Source organism: Lepisma saccharinum, chromosome 7 (assembly GCF_977018435.1).
Source record: "Lepisma saccharinum chromosome 7, izLepSacc3.1, whole genome shotgun sequence".
NCBI classification, from domain to species: Eukaryota; Metazoa; Arthropoda; class Insecta; order Zygentoma; family Lepismatidae; genus Lepisma; species Lepisma saccharinum.
This window is the reverse complement of record NC_139235.1, coordinates 61,017,963-61,033,920: the sequence shown is the minus strand read 5'-3', so window position 1 is coordinate 61,033,920 and position 15,958 is coordinate 61,017,963. Positions and strand designations below refer to the sequence as shown.

At 43.2% G+C, this 15,958-nt stretch overlaps 2 protein-coding genes across 2 annotated transcripts in view; both read left to right on the top strand.

Moving 5' to 3' along the window:
* Window positions 1–15,958, top strand: part of LOC145989867 (chaoptin) — an 838,754-nt gene that overhangs the window by 128,386 nt on the left and 694,410 nt on the right. The gene's annotated exons all lie outside the window — the stretch shown is intronic.
* Window positions 5,041–6,084, top strand: LOC145990488 (histone-lysine N-methyltransferase SETMAR-like). The gene is made up of 2 exons (XM_083126183.1): window positions 5,041–5,488; window positions 5,762–6,084. Exons 1-2 carry the CDS (start codon window positions 5,041–5,043, stop codon window positions 6,082–6,084), a joined length of 771 nt encoding a protein of 256 aa, XP_082982309.1.

Sequence of the window (15,958 nt, the reverse complement as noted above, 5' to 3'; positions counted from 1 at the left end):
TTGGTACTAGTTTACTATCCTTCGGACACATTTATTTATTTTTACAGAAGAAACTACTTACCGTAATAAGTTCCTGTAGCATTGTCGAACATCGGGAAGGTGTTTTTTGTGATTTGGGAATGTTTCAGAGCTGAAATTTATGTTGTTCGTTGAAAATTAATTCTCCGACGGAGATAGCGTTTGGCGCGTGCATCTTCCGACACCATCACGTTCGTACACCTTCGTACACCGTCGTGACTATCATGACGGGTCGTGATTGTGTTTTGTTGGTATGCAGTGTTTCGAACTGTCTGCGTTTGCGACTAGCGTTAGAACGTGAAACGGGAGGTAGAAGAATGACGTTTGCTGGATGTGTGATTAAGTTTGTACCGGGTGTTGAGGATTCCGTGAAGTTTCTGATTTTGGGCCTCGTAATCACGAATCTGCACTTAAAATTTGGCGTTTATTTGGGGGCTGGTGAATTCGGCCAATTTCTAACATGCCCTTAACAGGGAGTCTATAGAAACAGGCGGGGCCGCGATAGCGGTTGGGGCGGTAGGTCAATTACCCCAGGGGCGGAGCCCGGAACCGGCGGGAAATTCGGAAATCGAGGGTGTGGAAATAAGAACTTAAATGTGGCGTTTATTTGGGGGCACTTGAATCCGGCCAATTTCTAACATGCCCTTAACAGGGAGTCTATAGAAACAGGCGGGGCCGCGATAGCGGTTGGGGGCGGTAGGTCAATTACCCCAGGGGCGGAGCCCGGAACCGGCGGGAAATTCGGAAATCGAGGGTGTGGAAATAAGAACTTAAAGGTGGCGTTTATTTGGGGGCAGGTGAATCCTGCCAATTTCTAACATGCCCTTAACAGGGAGTCTATAGAAACAGGCGGGTAGCCGGAGCGGAGCGGAGGAGGGGCCGCGATAGCGGTTGGGGGCGGTAGGTCAATTACCCCAGGGGCGGAGCCCGGAACCGGCGGGAAATTCGGAAATCGAGGGTGTGGAAATAAGAACTTAATTGAGATTATTTTGCTATTTCCACGTGTGAGCGCCAAATTTTAACTGCAGATACGTGATTACGGGGCCAAAATTGGTGAGTATACCGAATTTCAAACAAAATGAAGAAATTCCCGATATTGTAAAATCGCTCCTTAAAATTTGTTGTCGGGCATTTCTTGGGTTCCGAAGGTTGAAACACTGCATAACAATTGAAAATCGAGAAAAGAGAATGCCGATGCGTCATCCCGACGCGTCATTATTTACGACGGTATCCGCGCCATATTGTGTGTGAGGCAAGCGGAAAGGTAGGAGAAAGAAGTACTCGTAGTGTGAAAAATTGCTATTAGTTTGATCAAAGCAACGTCAATAAACCTTCAGGAATGTTCCGCGAGGCAGATACGTAAGTACGAATGTCAAAAATTTGACAAAAGACAAGCACGACGCGTGATTATATAGGAAGGTGCACTCGGCATATTGTGTCTGAGGCAAGAAGTAGTGGTAATGTGAAAAATTGGAATTAATTTCATGAAAACAACGTTAATACACCTTCAGGAATGTTCCGCGAAGCACATACGTAAGTAAGAATGTCAAAAATTGACGAAACGAAAAAAATAGGGGTGTCCGAAGGATAGTAAATTTTTACCCAAACATTTTTCTCTGTGTAGAGCAAACCTCGGAACGCGCAAGGAGTTTACAAAATGCAATCAGTGACGGCTTCTAACCACACATTCGCACACATTATTAGCATTTTACCAACTAGGACGACGTTTACAAACAATGAAGTCAGTGGCGGTTTGTAACCACACATTCACAATTATCTCGAAAACTGCTTGTTTGCATACCCATGTTTACTGAAACTTTTTTGCTTCTGTTATCGTGTACTTTCAACTGAGTCAGTTTGCGCTTTTACTTATGATACACCCTGTATATGTAAAATATCCGACCTGGCAGTTTCAGCCCACAATCATCTGTTTCATTTTTATGTATCACTGTATTGGTAAGATGTATTAAACTACAATTTAACATGGAGATAAGGACTATGTTTACTTCAGTTTCAATTTCACTGCGTCCTTCACTTTACGATCTATATTTGAGGGCCCACTGCCACAGACAAATTACGGTTACACGTGTACTACTGCGCTTCAAGTGTATACCGCTCATTTTGTCTGTTCGAGCGAAGAAGCTCTCGATTTCGTACGCTATCTAGCGTCGTTCGTGCGAACTATTTGGCGCCCGAGCGAAATCCTCACTGCAGCACTCTTGCTTGTTTGACTGAAGTTGCATATCATAATGAGTATATTGCAAAATCATGCAGCAATTCGAGCTAAGAGATTAATGCAGTGGCGATTCCTGCATGTAGGAAGTGAGGAACTTCCTACAGTTTCATTTATACTTATTTCCAGTTTTCTGATTTTAAGAGTTTAATGAGCGTTATCCAATTTTGAGCGCAATCAAGGTTCGCTACTCGACTGTCAAGAGTCAATGTACTAGCTATCACCTGCTCGTTCCAGATCTGTTGGCCAAAGAAGACCGTCTTTGCCTGCCGCTGAGGAACCTTTCTCGTCATCCTACAGGCAGATGGGGGGTGTAAGGGGTACCTTCCACGTAGGCGCCCAAAAGTCAACCTCACTTCCACGTAGTGCACCCTGGACTAAAGACGAACGAGGCTCTGGCGACTGGCATTATGGCCAGTATAATTTTGTGTGTGGTGTCCTGTTTTTTGTCCTTGTGTGTGCTGAGTGCCCATTTACAGCCTCAGCTTTTAACAGAAGTCAGAACATTTTAAGATTTTTAGTTATGCAACGTTAGAGTTGTTATTTGTAATGGTAAGGGGCTGGCCCCCGTATAATGTGACGGGAGCAAAATAGCCCAAGTGCTGACGCTCCCAAAATTTTAACTTCAAATTCAAATTCAAATACAGGCAGATGGGTGAGAGGCAGTGCAAGGGAGGGCGGGGGTACGCGGGGGGTTGTCCGCGTGGAAGGTCCCATGGGTTCCTTAACAGTGATGCCAACTCTAGCATAATGGTTCTAAACCTAGCAAATTTGAACTTCGTTTGCACCTATCACTCTGTGTTTGACATAATGGAAAATCCAGCATCATCTCAAAAAAGAGAAATTGAATTCTAATGAAGATATTTTGAGGAAATATTTATTTTTAAGAAAATCTCCAGATCTTGTTTGTGCTTCTGTAGCGGACTTGTTTCAAACAAAAAGAAGTATGCCGACCAAGAGACAAGTTTTTACAGGCCCTGATCCATCCTCTTGTTTTCATCTTTTCTTTATCTTCCCCGATTTAACAAGGGAGGAACATTTCATAAAAGGAAATCGGTAGAAAGAGTTGGAGGTCACAAGTAAAAGAAACTGACGCCGTTACCATTCATGGAATTTTCTTCAACTTTTTTTCAAGCACTACGCTAAACCCATTTTATTGAATGGTCGAAATTCTTAATGTTGCTTAACTAGAATAAATAACCAATGACGCAGTTCACAACTCCAAAATAGCAAAATAAATTGAACTTAAAACTACTACAGTTATCAGAAAATGATGATAATAAATTAATAATAATTGTATAATAATAATAATAATAATAATAATAAACCCTAGCATAATTTTATCACATTTAGCGTAATTTATGAGTTGAAACAGCACCTTTTCTTATCAGGAGGTTGGTATTGGTAAAGTTGTTCTTAATCCATACATCAGGCAGGGAGGGCCTGCCAATGCTAATCCAAGGTGCAGGCAATACATGTCACCGTGTAATTGAACGCATTTTCGAAAACTTTCCTCGGTCTGTTTACCATAACTTCCTATACCTCAAAAATTCCACTACTCGCCACTGAATTAATGTCATTATGTAGGTACTAAACACACACGTACACTCACTTCAATTAGTACTCCGGCATTTTGTTTCTTTATACAGCATACTTGCAGATGATACAATTCAATCTACAGGTGTATCAATATACGTTGTATAAAACTAACTTCGTCGACTCTGTACAATAAATATGTTCATAAGAGCAACACTTACAGTAGTTTAAAAATAAATCTATTACTTTTCGTGACTGAAACTGTAAATAAATAACATGGCCAAGTTCTTCTATTGGCGGAAGGTGGAAATTAGGGGGCGGGTTAAAATTTTATCTTCCCCTGCGATTGGTCACCTGGTTATTGCGTCACTCGTCTTTGGCGGGAAGAAACCACCATTCAGCGTTCCGCAAGCATGTTCGGCCACTCTTGATTGGCTGTTTTTCTCCTAATTTATCGCTCTGCTACCGCATTCGTGGCGCCGCGAGCTATGAATTCAGCGTTGGCTGATGCCAGCGGAATCTAAATCGGGGAAACGGACCGCGGGGGATTATTTTCATAACGTATGCACACGCAGACAGACACAATCAAACAGTGGACGAACGCGGGACATGTTTACCAAAATAACGCACGAACACAAAACACGGGCGTCGCATGCAAAAATAGCGGTTTCGGGGGATCAATCAGGATGCGTTGTTTGAGAACCTCATAAAGTATTCACCGAGCGACCTTTGCCGACGCAAGGGCCAGATGCATACGGGGGATAAATTGCCCTGTTGCTGAAATTTTCTACGGCCCGGGGTGGGAGTTATGTCGCGCTGTTGCGAAAATCTCCGAACTTCGTGCTTTTTTTTCCCTTCGCCAATAAATTAATGAATAAATTTTATGCTTGCTTTGCCGCTATTTCAATTAGTAATTTCATTGGTTGTTATTGGTGTGGATGTAAGTGGGGGAGAATGTGTAACCCTGTGATTTCATTAAATGTATTCACGTGCATGTCTCCAGGAGTGCTTCCGTTTAGATAAAGCTGCCAATTGCAGGAACAAGAGGGCTGCACTAGTAAATGTATATTTTACATTAATATTGATCTACGTTAAGACAGTGTATGTGGTGAAACATTCTTCGATAACAGTATGCTGATGGATTTCAATTTATCTTGTGGTGGCCGAACTGCTACTACCAGGTATCCAAAAAAGTTCGTGCCGCTGGAACGAAAAGTGAAAGTCAAACGGCATGTGTCGGCAACCCTGTCTGGATGACATCAGAAGTTTACATTCCCGGCAATCGTCAGTCAGTGCAGAGTTGGGAGACGTGTCGGTCGCATAGACAGCAGGTCTGTAGAAACTACAATCCTGAAGGGAACATATCAGTGTCAAAGGACGTTTTACGGCCGTGTTTACTGTATGAGTTCAAATTTGGCAGCAATGCTGCAGCCGCTGCTCGAAAGATATGCTCCGCGTTTGGAGAAGCATCAGTGAGTGAGCGCACAGCGCGAAAGTGGTTCAGTCGCTTTGCATCGGGCGATGAGAGCCTCCAGAACAAGCCTCGAGCTGGACGCCCCGCCACTATCGACGAAGTACTGCTGAAGGAGATCATCGAGCGCGATCCACAGCAAACGTGCAAAGAACTTGCACAAGGGTTTGGAGTGTCAGAGGAAACCATTCGATTTCTTCTGCACAACCTCGGGAAGTCTTGGAAGCTCAGTAAGTGGGTTCCTCACGTTTTGTCCGAGGAAAACCAACGCCAGCGGCTCACCATTTGCGCATCATTGCTGTCACGCCACAAGAAAGCCCCATTCCTGGACCAGATATTGACATGTGACGAGAAATGGGTGTTATACAGTAACCGCAAAAGAAAACATCATTGGTCGTCCCCTGGTTGTGTTGCATTGACCCCCAAAGAAAACATTCATCAACAGAAGGTTCTGCTCTGTGTTTGATGGACCAGCGCTGGTGTTGTGCACTTTGAATTGCTAGAGCATGGCAAAACCATCACATACGAGGTGTACTCGTCCCAGTTGCAAAGGGTTGCAGCTGCACTGCGTCCGAAGCAGCCAGCACTAGTCAACAGGAAAGGAGTGATCCTTCTTCAAGACAACGCTAGACCTCATACGGAGAAAGCGACCAAGGAGGTAATCAACACACTTGGTTGGGAAATTTTACCTCTTCCTCCTTATTCCCCGGACATTGCCTCATCTGACTTTCACTTGTTTTTGGCCATGGATAACCATTTGCGTGAGCAACAGTTCCTAAACCGAGATGATGTCACGCAGGTCATAGGACAATTGTTTTGCTCCTAGGGACCAGAACTTTTGCAAATGCGGGATTTATAAGCTTGTATCTCGTTGGGATAATGTAATTGAAGCAGAAGGAGCTTATTTTTCTGAATAAAATACATTTGCCAGAAATTACAGTGTCTTTATGTCTCACTGCAAAAACCGGCATGAACTTTTTTGGATACCTGGTATTACAAAGTGAAGACTGAAGCATATTATTTAAAAAATGACTCTAAGGGCGCGGACATGAATTTCGCGCTGTTGTGACGTCGGAGCACAACCTCGTGTGTTCGGAGGTTAAAGAGAATGAGAGTTGGTCTTTGTAATCCATGTGATACAAACTGACGGTATTTGCTCGAAAGGCAGGGATTACACAAAAGTGCTCCGGAGAGAGGTCGGTCCGACGCTCGAAGTAGGCAACGCAGCTCAGTTGACGTTGCCACACGGTGCGCGGGAACCAGCGAATTTTGTCCCGCTCTCGCTTTGCATTTCCCATATGTGGCACCAGCGCAATTCTGCCCAGACGCCTATTCTCATGGCCGTGCGTTTAGTTGCCTTATTTCTCCACACACACACACACACGACTATAGATTATAGGGTCAGAGTTTGAAGTCCAATTTGTGCACAGAGAGACTAATGGCGATGGATTAAACACGAATCCGAGGCATTCTGTGTCTCCATCATGTATCGAACTCGTGACACCTTGATTTCAAGGCGGTGAAGTTACCATTATGCCATTGGGGATGTGGAAATGCGGAATGTAGTTATTCCTTTCAAGATACAAATTCTAATATTGTGTAAAATGATATAAATGAAAGCGTTACGTTCCTGGTAACCCTCTATCCCTCTACTCTTGTAGTCGGGGCATAGAGACTCTAGTAGTCTACACTGACACCTATCTTCAGGGTAGGTGCAGAGGAAAGTCTAACCTCTGGATATAGTTTTGACTGTAGATGTTTATTTTCACACCAGGATACTTACATCTGGACGGCAGGAACTCGATCACTGGAGATTGAGTACGGTACTTTTGATATAACTTGATAAACGAAGATGGCTAGAATGTACAATATAAAGAAAGTCTCTAATTCACTTCATACTTCTTATACTTACTTCTTATGCACTCCTAGAGAGGTATCTCGAGTTACGAGACGGGGGTCGCGTGTTAAAATTGTATATTTATTTGTAGAAGTTGTAAAATAACGTTGTTAATTACCGCGATAATTATCCATAAAGAAACACGGGCACCATCTTCCATGTCAGAACAAATGACGTTCGAAATTCCTTGCTCCGTCTACAGCGTTGCCACACTGTTCAGAGCATTGGTCGTTGAAAGTGATAATTTAGGCGGGAGAGAAAATTATTAACGTGACATAGCCCCACGAACCATCACGGGGACGAGGTATGCCTACTAGGTTAGGTTAGGCCTGTTAGGTTAGGTTCCATTAGCACTCCTTTCGTTCAATTTAGCATATACGGACAACTACAGGTAAGTTTGGCAACAGTGTTTTAACGTTGATTTCAGGAAAGTATGGCATCTCCTGTATTGATGAAACGTTGTTGGTCAGTTACGTGCTACAAAACTATAAATTTCTAATTGAAAGTGATCATTGGTTCACAAATCATTCACGGATAACCATTTGAGGTAATGTTAGGTTAGCTTTAAAGCAAGCATAGTTATAATATTTCGTTTGTAAAAATACGCAAATACTCCACCGCTGATTTTAGGAAAAATGGCATGTTTTGTGAAACATTGTTCGTCATTTACGTGCTACAAAACTACGAATTCCGTATTCAAAGTGATTATTCGCCCAAAAACCATTCACGGAAGGTTCGGTTAGGTTAAGTTAGGTTAGGCAAGCATAGTTATAACATTTCGTTTGTAAAACTTATAAAATTTCGTTCGTAAAACTACGGATATAAACCTTCATAAAAATTTTAAAAAAATATTTTTTTTTCAAATATCCGACTTCGCCCCCGATTTTTAACAACAGATTCGTGATTAGGAGGTCAAAATTAGTTAGTAAACCGAAAATTAAAAAAATTGGAGACTTTCTCTATATTGTAAATTCGCTCCACGAAGATAAATACGTTTGTAATCGCTCAACGAAAGGCGCTGAGAGACCAAGCTATAGGACTTATGAAAGTGCGGTGATCCTCAACACCCCGACCTAAACTCCGAGACCCTCCCTGTATCGATTACCCTGAAGACGTCATTAGAAAACTCCCGGTAACGGTAGTATCCCAATACCTCTGCCTAGAGATCCATACAGTGAGATTTGAAGGAGGTTGTCGAGCAATCCCGACTGTTACCTGAGATCCACGCTAAAATTCAACTCCACTATGCCCCAATTTACAGGGGTATTTATACCCATGCTCTCAGCGTCGAACCCTTGCCATTTAGCAATTTTATTATACGACATTTTGAATTATTACATTCAAATATTCTGAAAATACATAGTTTAGCTTATGAGAATTTTACAAAGAGAATTGGCATGTTCTTTTAAGTTAACAAATTTATTTATTTTATTTACATTTTACTTGGGATTACCGCTAAGCAGTTTTTCCCATATCTACAAGTTAACAAATCCTTTCATATGGTTGACAAATCTTCTTCTTTATTTTTATTTTTTTTGGCTCACACCGCGTATTTTTGCGATTTCTAGCCATGTTCCAAACTGTTGATGAACATCTTTCACTTTCTTCGAAACACTATTGACTTATTGAGTCCTGTAGTCTATTCTGTTCTTATGATATAACGACTTAGCGAGGTCTTTTGGATTTAAATTATCGCGAGGGTCATAGCTGTTTAGATTGTAAACCTATGTTTTCGAGCGAAACTATAAAGTATCCAAATAACTGCAGTACGAGGTTCAGATATTAATGTAGATATGGATATCGGAAATGGAACAAATCTTCTCATTGGGAAATTACAATTTTAAATGTTCCGCCATTTGCTAATCATGAAAAGGTTAGTGCATTAACATCAATAATCTCTTGATTGGCGCGTTAACATTTACATCATAAAGTTAGGCATATTTATCAAACAAGCTTTCTCCATAAGTGCATCACATAAAGGTTAGCTCTTCGATCAATAATATCACGATTGGTGAGTACACGTTTGCGTCACACGTTAAGTTAATTTGATAAATCGGTTTGCAAACCAGCTTCATCTTTTCTCAATGTTAATCACTTTAAACTTTCGACGTGTACAATTTTGTTTGAATTCTTATGAAAATGTGGAAGAGCGTAACAAAAGTCTTTACTGTTGCTAACACACCTCAGCGTATTGAAAGATCGACTCATGTGTTCCGGGTTCGAATCCCGGTATATCATTTGCAAGAGTCGTTTCATCATGTCATCTAACCATTATTGTTCATCGTTACGATTAGCCAAAACGCCTTAGCGACGCTAAGTCAGATGAACAAATACAAACATTGCCTTAGTTTTCATGAACCAATATAAAGCTCTGGGATTTGACAAATATGCTCGACATCAAAAATTAAACGTTTGTGGAGATGTACTCTAGGTAGTTAGTTGCTTACTAGGGGAGGAAGAGGCAGACAGAGAGGGTGAATGTCGGGTAAACAGAATAGAGACTCTCCATGGATGCGAGTGTCTTGTCAGGAAAAATCACGTTCTTTTCTGCGCTAGTATGTACGAGGGTGGTATCGTTAAGGTGGAGAGTTGCAGTTGTGCACTTATTTCAATATCGTCCGAATTGGCACAGCTACTAAAAAAACCCGGCGTTTTAGAGAGCAAGAATTTCTCCCCATGTTGCAAGTAAAATAGTTTTTTATGTCTAGTATTAAGCTAGACACGATATTTGAAAAATATGATGAGTAAGAATTTTCAGAATCCCATGTATTCCTTATGGGGAATGAACTTCAAGTTACTGCTCTACAAATGGAAGTTTCGACTTTTCCGCCTGTCAATTACATCTTCAATGTGTCCTCTTTCCGTTGATATATTTTTTCTATGCCATCGGAAGTTTGATATTCGCAGGAGAACAAATAAAGTAATACTCCCATAAGCTCAATGCATTTCATCTTGCATCCTACGGCCATCCTGGCAGTGTTGCCAAACCTGATGCGCATAAAAGAGCTAAATTTTATCTTAAATCGAGTTAAAACTGACCTTGAAGAAGCTAGATTTACGAAGGCTGAATAAAGTGCCTCCTAAGGTAATGTTAGTTGTCAGTGGGATGGGGAGTAGGGGGCGCTGCTATTACCGTTAACTTTAAAGTGTTGACAATTTATTCTTAGTTTTAACCGTCTAGATCTGGTCGTATGAAATCGGAAATAAATGATTCCCGGATAACAATATTTTCATTTTCACGTAACCTTAAGCGCTATGAAAAGTAACTTTGGGGTAAGAGGTGGTAGGCGACGCAGACAACATAGGAATATCACGTCACGTGCAGAATGTATACTCATGGTATAAGTTGGTCTATGTGGGTCGGAGCCAGTGATGGCATCATAGTGGGGCAGGGGGGGGGGGGAGCGCCCCAGTTCACAGCCAAACGAGTGCACGAAAGATTCAGATCTAGCTCCAAAAGAGCTAAGTCGGTAACAGTGTCGCGGAGGGAAGAGCCTTGTGGAAATTGTTCCTCATGCTCTTACGTTTCAACCCTAACCTGAGAATATTCGAGTTTGTTAAATAGCAACAGCAGTTCATTCGACGCAGTCCCCCTCAAAGTGAACAATCTCAGCCAACAAATTAACTTTAGGGAAGAGACATTTGTTTCCCCTTAAAATCAGCTTCACATTGCCCTTCTGATGGTACCAAGTCAGAAGAATAAGGTGGATGATGAAGTCCTTCATAATTCATTTGATTCTGCCTCGACAGATGGGGCTTGTGACAGAAAGTTGCGTTTTGAAGATACGGGATGGCTTTCACAAGTCTCGCACACCTTTTCATTGTGACTAAATTTGGCAAACATACATGATCACAGTGTGTAAGAAAACTTTTGAAACCGGCTGACTGGTTCCTGTAAAATCGCCAGACTCGTTAGTGTAAACGTACCAAACTTGTCAACTAATTCATGTAAAGTTAAAAGTCTCGTAAGCTTATCAAGTCTGCTGATTGATTGCTTTTACTTCATCAGAACTGCTGACTAGTTTTTCTAAAGTGTTAAAACCTGTTGAATGGTTCCTTTAAACTTATCAAACCAGATTACTATACTCTGTCCCGGGAATCACTGGAGCGAGAGCAAGTTTCTGCGCAAGTAGTGACTCGAGAGGTTCGACCAATGAACACGTGTGAGGGAACGGGATTGCGTGGAGAGGGGAAAGTGACTGCAGCTACCAGCCTTTGCAGCATCGTGTACTGATACGCTCCTCCAATTTGATTTCTCCCCTTGTTTACAATTATGCGCGCATCCTTGCTCGACTGACTCCAGGAATAAAGTTTAGTTTTCATAAGTTTATGAAACCTGCCGACTGGTTCTTGTAAAGACTAAGCAAGAATCGAATCTGAATACAAAGGGAGTTCAAATTCTGGCAAACCCGCAACCAGGCTGTACACTGGGAAGCCGGGTTGCATCAAAGGATGCTGCAGATTATGAAGCAAACATCTACAAAACTAAATTGGGAGCCAGTCTTTATTGACGTAGACTGTACAAAGTTCAACATTGCCAGGAGGAACCAGGTTTTATATATATGTATATATATATCTCTTCCTCACTAAGGATATTAACTTGGAAGCTGCACGTTAAGTGTTCTGGGTGGAGGGTCTGGTGCCAGGCACCGTCAGCTTGCAACAAAACCCCGGAACTAAATGCTAAGAGCTCCCTATACCTCTCCCTTACCTAACCCCACATACATTATTAGACCTGAGCGGAATTGTAAGGTTAGAAATTGCTGTACTGCTTGCATTTCCAACTTGCGTCTGGGAAACAACGAATCAGCGATCAGTTGAATTATCCAACTGACATCGGCATTTTCATGTCACAAGGCACCCGAACGTTGCTGGCGGGACGAATCAAATTAGTGTCGGATACACAGCATGTTGCCAAACGTTCTGTAAAACGGGGGAAGAGAGAGAGAGAGAGAGTTGAACAGAACCGTTACTGAATAAAAGTTGTACAATAGTACACAGAGCACAGAAATTAGTACACAAGACATCCAAACGCTGTACAAACGATGATAAAAACAACTGATAAAAACAGACGTACGCTTGGCAACGTTGTAACGAGGGAGCGATGTTACTCCTACAGCTTTTACTTCGCAACTGAGGTTGTTGACACTTATCGAGCCACACCCCCTGAAGGCGATTGGTGGACAGATAGAGCGATGTAGAAAAACGTAGGTCAGCCGCCAAGTTTTGGCGTTCGTTGCAACCTAGGTCTGCTCCACACCAGACCCGTTTGGAGTAGCAGGGCGCTTGTTTGTGTAACATGGCCTGCTCTCCACAGCGATGTTTATTTGTCTTCAGCTTTCATCCCCTTGCCAAGGGTTCTCATCGTGTTTCCTGATGATGGAGACGCGAGGCTCTCAAATCTTTGGCGACGAGATAGGGAGCAGGGGAAGAGGCACGGATGCTGGCAGAGAGGGAAGGGGGGGGGTGACAGGAGGAGTCAAGTGTCACGTGAATAATCCATCTTTCGAAAGGCGTCGTCTTCGCCTGTAATCAGAGTCGTCGCAGTGTTGCTGGCAACTTTTTAATTAATTAATAGTTCCCGTCGGTTCCTATTACTTTATAATATGTCTTCCGTCTGCGGTCGGCGGTCGCTGGGTGTCGTCACTCCCTCGTAAGTTCATGATGTGTTTACCCCTTCCGCCTTTCAAAACCAAAACTAATCAGCCGTCGCCTATGTATCGTTGGGTGACCCAGAACTGAAGTAGTAACTCCTATACTCTGTCCCAGCTAACTGTGGAGCAGACAAACGAAAACAAGTCTCTGCGCATGTAGTGACCCGAGACGGCTTCACCAATGAACATGCAAGAGGAACGGAATTGCGTGGAGTGGGGTGCGTTCCCAGCAGCGTGTACTCCTTCGCTCTGGCCACTCAATTTCCCTCGCTTCTCTGACGCTATGGGTGGCCTTGCTCCAATGTTAGCTGGAACAGGGTTTATAAGCGCATGAAATTCTGCTCTTCACTTTGTCTCGCGAATCTGTGGAGCAAGGCTTCCACGTGGGCTGCAGTTTGCATACTAACGAGGCTCTGGCTTCTGGACCTACGGCCAGTAAGAGGCTGGACTCCGTATAACGTGACGGGTGCAAAATAACCTAAGTGCTGACGCACCCAAATTTTTTTTAAAAAATGAAATACCTTGGGACCGGCTAGCTTAACCACTTCGTTCTTTCGATGTTGTTTTGTTGGTGGAGCCATCCCCTGCGAGAGGATTTAAATCCGCCACTGAGCCCACCCCGCAAAACACACAAGCCTCGTATCGAAACAAGCTTTCCCCACTCGCATTCATCAACGCAAGATCCTCGGATGACCCCCTTTCCAGCAGTTTGAGCATTCGTACGGGAGGACAAGAAAATTACCGTCCCCCGTGTCTGCGACATGTGATACGCACATCAGTCACGCTGTAATTGCACGCCGCCTGACTGGCCCTTGGGAACTGCCCGCACTGGGCATGACAGCGAGAGAGATAAATATGCCGAATAACCTATTTTGGCGAAGAACTTCAAAGGGACGAGCTGATACGAAGCTATTGATTGTTGTCTTTTATTTACATCTCTCTTTAAGCTTTCGCTAACGTAAGAGTCGTGCTGTAACTTTAATGGTTGTAAACCGTAACGCAGGAATGGATATTCGTTCTTTATTCGTTTCCGTGAAAAAAAATGCCATTTTTTTCACGTCAATACACCCTGCACGAACATAAAACACATTACGTCATCCATAATATCGAAAAGCAGCCGAAGTAAAGAGAGACTTCGCACCAAAGCGGCAAGCGAACGCAGGCTTGTATAGCCTGTTATGCCGATACAGTGTGAAACGTTGCTGTAGATTCGCTTGTTCCCCAAGCGACGTGTTGCTTGCCGGTTCGGTGTAAAATCTCCCAAAGACAACTGAAGTTGCACTTGTCACTCGAACTGGACAGTTTTCGCAATATCGTGCTTCGTGTCGCCTCGGTCTGTGGTACGCGCTTGCGCGCTGAATGTTTTGCTTTGTGAAGATTTCGGACCGTAGCGACAGGCGATACATGTCGCATGGGAATGAAGCAATCAACAGCAACGTTTCACACCGTAGCGGCATGACAGGCCTGCGTTCGATTGGTGAAATCCTCCAGCTATACGTGTCGTTCTGATATCTCCCTTAGACAAATGACACGTGCGACTAGCCGTCACTCCGGTATGAAGTGTTGCATTTTTTTGTGAAGGTTCGTTCCCAAGTAACACTTGTAGCTTTTGATTTCGACCTGAAAGTAGTCAGTGGTTTTCCTGTCGTCTTGTAGTTGAGGGTTTCCTGGTTCAAGCCTCGGTGTATTGCACATTGGTTTGGACCCATTAGGATCTCTCAACCTGTAGGTCCAGTCGAGATTGATACTTACAATGCATTCTAAAAGTCTATTTTTATCAAGGGAATCAGAATTGTTGCTTGAATTGAGCCAATTAGAGTCAAATACCACAGAGAAGTTGAGATATTTCTATGCGTTAGTGCGACAAGGTTTTTGCGGCACGATAATGCTTCTGCTCACAACGTAACAGTCCGCCATACTTACTCGCCAGACTTAACATCTACTTTTCTTCTTCCCTTCAGTCCTCTTGGAAGTGCAGAATTTTAAATATGCACATCTGCAAAAGCACGACGTGGCTAATTGAAGAACATCCTAGTCGGTGAGACTGTGTCCATCATGGGACACAGCGAGGACTTCATTTTTTTATTCTTTTTTTTATCGCCTTACGTCAGACTTCACATGAACCGTTGTCAGCTCGGATGACGACACGCCTCTCGCTTCTGCGACTCGGTAAATTGATCATGAAGGTCAAAAATTAAACAAGTCAAGTTTCGGGAATTCCGAAGCTTGTCAATAAACGGCGCAACGAGTCGACAGTACGAAAACAGATTCCGTCGCCTCCGTAATTGGCTAATTAACGTTGCAAGGTTCGGGAGGAGAAATCTCGCCATGAATTAAGGAGAAGAGGAATTGACGGGTGACAGACGCCGGGGGATTCCTTCCGATCTCCGAGGATGGAGGCTGAAATGGCCCTCCCTTCTCCTAGCTCCTTTCGTGGCAGTGTTGCCAACTGCGTACATAATACCCTATCGCAACAGACTCGGGAGGTGGTCCGTATGTGGAAAATTCTTTCAAAGCATATGTACGAGTGTATATGGAGGTGGTGGATGACGCACAGAACATACAATCAGTACCACAAGTATGTTTCCATGCGTTTTCATGAAGTCATGTTCATTTGATTCACATGTTTCATTTTTCATCTCATTTCTGCCACATTTTGGTAATTGCGAAAATGAGGATGAGTGATGATATGATGAAATTTTCGAGGGACACTCACAAAGAACGCCCGTGCTCAGGCCGGGATTCGAACCCTGGCATCGTAGCGCTCTGTGCTAACCACTACGCCACGGAGGTCGGCCCGGGCGCAGGAGGTGCTCCAGATGTGGAGAACGCTCTCAAAGAATGATTTGTGTGAGTGTGTAGGGGTGGGGTGGGGGTGGGGGCTGGAATACCACAGCTACAGTGGTTCCATGAGTTTTCGTGAAGTGATATTGATCTTTATCCGGTTTATTATCCTTGCCTCGCCAATGACATAGTCATAACGTGGTCGCCTTGTAATAAAGGGGTTTTGAATCCTCGGGAAAATCACATTGGATAGTGGTTTGTTTGTTTGATTGATTGATTTGCTTTATTTTACTTCGCCTTTTGTGCCACTTTTGGCTAATGTGCGAAGATGGGGATGAGTGATGATGTGATGAAATTGATGCCTG

Coding starts and splice junctions, on each gene's coding strand:
- LOC145990488 (XM_083126183.1), top strand. CDS start 5,041: ATGACATCAGAAGTTTACATTCCCGGCAATCGTCAGTCAGTGCAGAGT. Junction 5,489..5,761: donor CGGGAAGTCTTGGAAGCTCA/GTAAGTGGGTTC, acceptor TTGAATTGCTAG/AGCATGGCAAAACCATCACA.